Source organism: Haliotis asinina, chromosome 13, assembly GCF_037392515.1.
Source record: "Haliotis asinina isolate JCU_RB_2024 chromosome 13, JCU_Hal_asi_v2, whole genome shotgun sequence".
Taxonomy (NCBI): domain Eukaryota; kingdom Metazoa; phylum Mollusca; class Gastropoda; order Lepetellida; family Haliotidae; genus Haliotis; species Haliotis asinina.
Genome location: NC_090292.1, coordinates 4,236,410 through 4,244,743, shown reverse-complemented (window position 1 = coordinate 4,244,743; position 8,334 = coordinate 4,236,410). Strand labels below are relative to the sequence as shown.

The following is an 8,334-nucleotide window of genomic DNA, read 5'->3' as shown; positions in this document are numbered from 1 at the left end:
ACAGGATGTTGCTGGCCATATATTCTCCACACAGTACACAGTGGTTATCACAGAACGTGTGCGTGTTATGGGGAACAACAACCTCGGGTTATGACACGTTTTCTTAGGAATACAGGCTTTCCACGACTTCCATGACCGGGGAACTCAAATCTGGAGACGTCCTGCCGAGCGATGTACACAGGTTAACTAACGTCGTACAGCAGGATCGTATTGAGGGTGGGTCCATAACGACTCCTACACTCCACCACCCCCCGGTCACACGCACGCACGCACGCGCGCTCACACATCTTGTGTTACCCATGAAAACGGATGAAAATGATGTCTCCAGACCCCCACCTACACAATTTCTTAAGAGTGTGCACACAATCCTTCCCCAACCCAATCCATCCGATTCCTCTTTCTCAAAAAGCTGTATCCACCCATGAAATGGTGGGATTACATGTCAGTATTCTCAGGCTGGTATCCACCATACCGGTTGTTGATTGCCACGTTTATGCACGATACAGCTGGAGCATGTGGTTCCCCGAGCTGGCATTCTGCCAAAGACGTGAGTTGGGGTATATTAAAGTTCTGTATTTGGCGGCGAGGCAGTCGTCTTCCTAGCTGCGCTACACAGTTCTCTTGTACGATGGAGTTATCAACAATTATTCTGTTCAGTCTCCTGACGTGTGGTGTGAAAATCATAGAAACTGGTGACAGTTTGGCAGCCTTGGCTACACGGGTGCGTCTGGTTGAAGGAGAGATCCACTCGTGGAAACTATCTGCTGTTTATGCTGAGATAAAACTAATGAATAAGTTTGAGGTGCTCGAGTCGTCATTGAAAGAAGAACTGGCTGGAAGATTCCTTCCCCCCTTGATTAAGCCTCTCGTCAAACTGGCAATTTCAGATATCATGAAAGGAGAGTACATTGGCAACATTATCAGCGGACATGTTCTTGAAGAAGTACAAACTCTAAAAACCAGTGGACAACAGACAAAGACACGACTGAAAGCAGTAATACAACAGTTGAGACATGTTGAACGTGAAAGAGAGATTTACAGAGAAATTCTTCAAAAGCAACGTCATCGGCTGACCAATGACGTACGTGCATTTCAGGTGCAGCTGAATGACACTGGTGCTGACCTGCGATATGCACGGATGCTGAAATCCGAGCTAAATAAGACCAACGATGATCTTTGTGACACAAGGCGAAAGGTCATTGGTCTTACTGAGGAGTTTATTGCGCTGAATACAAGCTCAATGATGTTGAGAAACGAGGTTGAATCGTGCATGGATGGCCTGCAAGAACTCCGGCTGAAGTTACCCACAGACATTCAGAGCTTAACCACTCAACTGAACCAGACCAAAGAAGATCTTCTAGATTCAAAGGAAGTAATCAGCGGTCTCACTGAGGACTATATAACGCTGAATACAAGCTCTGTGATGATGAGAAATGAGGTTGAATCGTGCATGGATGGTCTGCAGGAAATTCGGCTGAAGTTACCCACAGACATTCAGAGCTTAACCACTCAACTGAACCACACCAAAAAAGAATTACTTGATACAAAGAAAGTGCTGAATGGTCTTACAGAGGACGTGGTGACACTGAATGTAAGTTGTGGGACGAGGAAAGAGATGAGACCGAATTATGAAAATGGAAGCTCACTGGAAACATCGTCATTGTCGCAGTTGTCACACACGACTTTCACCACGACGTTTCCTGGAACCAGAGCAGGTGAGACTGTCAACAGAGATTTGATGATTGATTAACATCATTAACATTCTATCTTGATATTCCAACCGAAGAATATGAGCATAACATCATTGTTTTGAATTAAGCCAATGTTTTACAATCATAACGCATGCACAGTCAGTATTTGTCCTCTGCTTTTTGACAACAATATATTGGAAGTGCATGTTGACCGTATTCATAGTGGAAAACCATCAGGTCCAAATCTGACATTGCTAAACTGAAAGATCGTATTGTTTACACTGAACATCATTAAGCGTTCAGGGCTTATTGATATAGTGTACATTGGGCAGGGCACCATAAGGTTCACAGGACGGGTTGACCGTTTACTGGCCATGTTAACATAAGGCTGATGGGACATGTCAACGTATTGTTTATTGGCCATGTTAACATAGGGCTGATGGGACATGTCAAAGTATTGTTTATTGGCCATGTTAACATAGGGCCGATGGGACATGTCAACGTATTGTTTATTGGGCATGTAAATATAGGATTCACAGGACAAGTCATTATACAATGTTCCAGTACGGTCCACGACCACGTGCCACTTATACAGCTAGAACTGCCCCAACACTGCCCCGACACTGCCCCACCACTGCATTTACCCTGGACATGTAACTTTGATATCGCTAACATCATTTCTACTACGAACTGCTATGTGTAGTTTTTCCTGTCGAAACTGTATTGCTTTTGCATATTCCATTTCAACTCAGCTATTTTCAGAATTATTTCTGTACCTACAGATTTCTGGATGACCTTACTGATTCGTATAGGAAGTAGGCACTTGATTAGACTCGAACTGGTTTCTTCTGGGCACAGTACCACTATTGCCCTAGGGCTGGATAAACTCTGGAGCCAGCATAAACACATTAAAGCCACAAACCGATGTTTTACTTTCATTACCCAATAATCATGACATGACATTAACAGGGACCTGACTAAGACCATTTTATTCTGAATAGGCGGACAAGTTAAGGATACGTTATCTGAACATAAATATCTTGGTGTGTGTATAAATTTCACACTTAGTCTGAGTTAGGGAATACATGCAGTTTACACTTGTTTGGCAGAATGAATCTTGGTATGTTTATAAATCTCACACTTAGACTGAGTTAGGGAATACCTGCAGTCTACACTTGTTTTACAGAATAAATGCAGATATATATAGGATACATAGGATATCCACATATACATCGAAAAGGTCCATTTATCTGTATTTTTTGTAAACAAATATTAGAAGTTTGGATACAAACAATCGGTGAATTAGGGAAGTACCTACTACAATCCTTGTCCATGTCATGCCACAGGTAACACGAAATATGTTGCAATGTGTTGCTTTCATCTGACGGCAATAGACCGATACGGACTGATAATCCCCGCCCACTTCGTTTTTTGACGTTTAGAGGACAACCTCTGACAATGGTGTCACGTGTGTACGTTGAGAACGGCGTTGATGAATTCTGCTTGTGGTACTTTGGTATCCGTAGTTTATGAATGATATTTACACAAAAAAGTTTTTCGTTTATTTTCGAAATGATTAATCTATCTGGCACTTCACGTCCGTCTTAGATACTAGCAGGGAAGTGAAACTGAAGTATGTTGTTTGTTTTTTTTATTCCTAGATTCCCATCGTAATTTTAAAATAACCGTGAACACAACCACATGTTCAAGCTGCAGATCGTTTCGGTATCTATAAATAGATTGTCAACACTGTGCGAGGAGCCTTCAGTCCGTTCTTTTATCTAATGTTCAAATTTAGGTCAATCATTTATGTGAAATCATGAGTTTATACCTTTGACTAACAAAGCAGAAAAAAATGTTTCCATACTAGTAGATGTATTTGAACACACCCAGAAGCAAATATTCAACAGCTACTCTTCAGCAAAGCTCAGTAAAATGTCCCTCTTCAGATCTGTAAATGATACTGAATATATGGAAATATATTTTTGAATCATCCACTTCAATTTTTTTTTCTGTGTGTACTTTGTTGTGGAGTCCAATTTATAAACTTCCACAATACTGGACTTCATGAACTGCCAGATTTTATGATCAGGTATATAACACCACTATAACACAAAGAAGATCCAAGATACACTCTGCACCTGTACACTGACCAATTTTCCAGAAACGATATCTGGAAATCTCTGAACAGAGGATCCACAATTACCAAAACAATTAACTAGGTTTCCTCAGAGATAATTAATAGTGGACATAAGGTGCAAAGAATATCTCGAAAGTTCAAAGCTTTCGTCAATAAAAGTACATCTGGACATCATTGCTTCTTAAACGATGATGATAGTAATCTTTGCTTTATTATATCAGAGACCATATCCCTAGAGGACATGACATGAAATCAGATCTACGATTAGATTTATTTAGAATTTTATTGGACTTCAAAGTGAGGGGTGAAGAGGAGGGGCATATATGTCCCTGTGTTATCCAGGGGGTTAAGCGCCAAACGTTGCCATGCTCCTAACCTGACACGTCACAATGACGTCATAGCCGGCAGCTTTGCGGTGGTGGTGTCACCAGTCAAGGCATTTCAGATCTAGCATTGAGGCGTGTCGTTCGTGTTAGGACGTGATAGGTGGGTAAGTTCTCAGATTTTGATTTTACACTGATGGATGGAATAGTGTAAATAGATAGTGTTCGACTGCTGTAAGGCAGTATGAAATTTGTAGGAACAAATGCCTTGCTTCACACAATGTTTACACCCAGACATTTGTTTAGCCTGTCACAGGCGGGACGACGAAAGGTCTGGGTCAATATCACAACGCAGCGTTTCACCTGGTAGACTTGTTATATCAGATCAAATTATGTGCCTGTAAGTTTCATCCTGTGAACATTTACATCCTTCACCGAAGATTTTATGATATTATTTCAAACCTGTCCAGTCAAACAACGGCCCAACGGATATGTTCCTCGAGTTATCTTTTGCACCGAGTCCACGAATAACTGCATTGCATTGAAATTCATCCCCACTATAGCACACGACCAAAAGTATCAGTTTAATGTTTAAATTGAGGCCTGTAGCTTTCCTCTTTTAACACTAAAACCTTTACGTTGTATTTCTGTACCATTTTAAAACATGCATTGGGATGTAGATTATGGAAGGGCAAATATGGATAATTCTCGTTATTTCTTACATTGATACAGACGGAATGTTAATCACTCGGACAGCCGACATCTCTATCTTTACCACTACACCCTGCCACGTGTTGTACCCTTGTTGTTTATCAAAACACATTGTTTACAGTCGTGTCAGTCAGCAGTTGTTTGAGACATTGCACTACTTCCGTCGCTCAGTATGCCGACATTTTGTGAGTGTTTCAGGGAGTTTACTTAACACTAAATTACAACTGTGTAGCACAAACACCGAATCCAGTTGCCCTGTTACCCTTCACACAGCGTGATAAACACAGAGTGGGGACATCAGGGAAAGACATTTTGAATTCCAGTCACGGTTAATGAATTCAATCTGGAACAGGTGGTCATTTCATAAAGAGGAATTCTGAATAGGTACAAGCGCGTGTTTTTGTTTGTTTATCTATTCAGTGTAAAAACGTGAAGGTTCAAGGATGTTTATAAATGAAGTCCCCGTAGAATATAATCTCCCTTACCTCAGCCCTAACCCTGAGGGCGAACAGATTCGTTATTACACCGTTCCTGATTATATTTCAAAAGAAAATAACAACCTATTCACTTACAACATTTCAACAAAAGCGGAGCATCTCAGCTGTCAACACACAGTCATTGAACAACTTATTAACATTTTCAGGTTCCAACTTTAATATTAAATTTAGGAAGTGTTTGCCTTTTTCACGCGGTCCTGATGAACAGGTATCTCAATCAATACGGTATATTTGCAATGCCTCTGCTGTGACAAATGTATGTGGACTGCATCCATACGTAATACTGAAAGGAAAAAACATTTGGAAAGCAAAACCTGGGGCCTATATTTATACTGGTTATGTGGTATTTTTAGTTTTCTGACTAAGATATTCCCTGTTTCAGCCTCAACTGACCCGACCCCGAGCAACACGGTTCCACCATCGCCAGTGACTACACAAGACTCTGATCTACATGGTAGGTGGAAATCCCAGCATGCAGGCAGCTGAGTTCTTGATTCTCCCTACATGTAACACAATTGTTCAACACATGACATGAGTCTCGCTTAAAATACCACATGTTGTCACTCACATGATTTCAAACTGTTGAAACTAAATTTATTTATGTTACTTGTTTCCTGCACAGACATGCGGTTTCGATAAAGAACTACCTCAATCAAATTGAACGAAATCTATTTAAGGATTCCTCCATATCTATTTAGAATAAATCATGCAGAGTATTGAAAGGCCAAACAAAACTGAGGCCAGTAATAGAAACACCCATGTGCTATGTGTAGTTTTCTGAACCTCATATTCCCTGTTTCAGCCTCCTCGACTGACGCAAGTGAGGATCTGACACTGAGCAGCACAGTTTCACCAGCGCCAGAGACGACACAAGACTCTGATGCACTCGGTAGGTGGGAAAACCCAACAGGCAGGAAGCTCAGTGATGTCGATCAACGTTCATGTTGTCAGTCACAGGATTTCATGAACAAGAGTTCTGCAAGAATACTGCAGAGTGTGACGTTAAACAACAAACAAAACACTGTGACATAAATCAACTTCATATCATGTTACGCCTAATACCAAACAACAGTTGTATCGACATTATCAACTTGTAAAGTTCAACACACATTAACAAAGTCCAGCCGAATACAACCTTGCACCCGTAGATTCAATAAGGGGTGGAGTGCCATATTTAGACGGGCTATGTTTGTACATGTGACAACGCTACAACTTCTGGTTCTAACACAAAGTTGTGTATTAAACACGCCATCGTTAATTCCAGAAACCACACGTTGTTTAAATGTTGTAGCAATGTCCGAGTCACGTATCAACATGATGACAACATTGTAGATGTGAGACAAATATGTCTGGTGTACATTGTTTACTTTGTGTCGCAGCGACTCCATCAGCAGCAGCAGGCCGCGACCTCTTCGACGCCAGCAAGGACGGTGACCTGGGGAGAGTGAAGCGGATCCTGTCAGCGGGTCACGTTGACATCAACTACAGAGGAAGGTACAGCTTGACACCGGTGATGGCGGCAGCAGTGAAGGGACACAGGGACGTGGTGGAGTTCCTGGTGGGAAGAGGGGCTGATGTGTCACTGGTGGACAGGGTCGGTTACAACATCCTTCACTACGCCTGTTATAATGGAGACGTGGAGACGGTGAAGCTGATCCTGGACCTGGACGTTGTTGACGTCAACGTCAGGAACAACAACGGGTGGACAGCGGCCGACATAGCGAGAGGCAATAGACATCAGCGAGTGTTGGATCTCCTGGTGTCACGTGGTGCACACTGAAGTCGATGTTGATGTAGACAGAGACGGAGCGCATGTCGTTACTGACACCGACGTCGTGTGCACCGTTCACGTAGTCGTGTGTCACCATTCAGGGGATTTCCTTTTTTCTTTGTCTTTATATGTGTATAAATAAACGTTGTTGAATGTATTTTCAGACATTTTGTCATGTTTTGTGTTTGGAATCTGGCAGGATCAGGTAAGAGAATTGTCAAGGTGAGTAATTGTACGTAAACGTTGCCCATCTTAACATAATTCTGTGTTAATTTTATTAATTTTGTTCAGAGAATATCACGAATTGTGAAACAGACAACAAACTGTTTGTTTACATGTCGCTGCACTCTGTGACTCAGACTGAGCCGAGGTTCACCCAGCTGACATGGCGCCATTTGTACAGTGACAGTGACGTCACACTGCTGGTGACGTAACAATCATATAGATGACTCGCGGTCTTCTCAGCCAGATGGGAGAAAGAGCGGCTCCCTGGCTTCACGCCAGACAACGCAAACAGTGCCAGTCTTGTTAAATAACATGAGGTCGATATCGCTCAACAAAGGAATCTTCACGAGTTCACATGGGTAGCTGATTACTGCTCAGATATTACTCTGTAGGTGCCGCAGGAAAATGTACCCTTTCTGCAGTGATTAAACACAATATATACACAATCAAACTTGTAGCAATATTCACCATTATCTTAATCAAAGCAGAATTGTTTAAATGCTCACTGAAAAGTAGGCATAGCGTAAATCTCTCGACATTTATGACTCATTACGGGGCATTGCATACACCATTTGGTAACAAAATCTGATATTTACCAGTTGAACTAAATGGCGAAAATAACCTATTCGTGATATGTGTGTTTTTCCTTTGTCAAATCGGCAGCGGTTATTTTGAAACCTCGCCTTTTGTCCTTGGAATCTTTTGGAAAAGCTTGGAAACAGGTAAACACAAAAGCTTAAAGGTCACATGCAACCCAAATATCAATCATAATTAAAACACAATTATCACTTATTCATGACATATATACATTGCTGCTTGTAAAAAACAAATAAACAAAATAATAAGCGTACAATCGCGATTCAAAAGTGCAATATTTTGTACTTGGGCTTACTTCCCTCGAAACGAAGCCCTCGGCAGACCGAACCCAGTCATAGCGGGTGGGCGTGCACTCAAGTGTAACGACGGAATCTGATTG

General features: G+C 41.6%; 1 protein-coding gene across 1 annotated transcript; it reads left to right on the top strand.

The window, feature by feature from the left end:
• Nucleotides 1-628: 628 nt before the first annotated feature.
• LOC137260367 (uncharacterized) lies at nucleotides 629-7,290 on the top strand. Its single transcript, XM_067798042.1, has 4 exons — nucleotides 629-1,715; nucleotides 5,745-5,816; nucleotides 6,165-6,251; nucleotides 6,742-7,290. The coding sequence occupies exons 1-4, from the start codon at nucleotides 629-631 to the stop codon at nucleotides 7,140-7,142; spliced, it is 1,647 nt and encodes a 548-aa protein (XP_067654143.1). The 3' UTR covers nucleotides 7,143-7,290.
• Nucleotides 7,291-8,334: the final 1,044 nt, after the last annotated feature.

Coding starts and splice junctions, on each gene's coding strand:
- LOC137260367 (XM_067798042.1), top strand. CDS start 629: ATGGAGTTATCAACAATTATTCTGTTCAGTCTCCTGACGTGTGGTGTG. Junction 5,817..6,164: donor ACAAGACTCTGATCTACATG/GTAGGTGGAAAT, acceptor TCCCTGTTTCAG/CCTCCTCGACTGACGCAAGT. Junction 6,252..6,741: donor ACAAGACTCTGATGCACTCG/GTAGGTGGGAAA, acceptor TTTGTGTCGCAG/CGACTCCATCAGCAGCAGCA.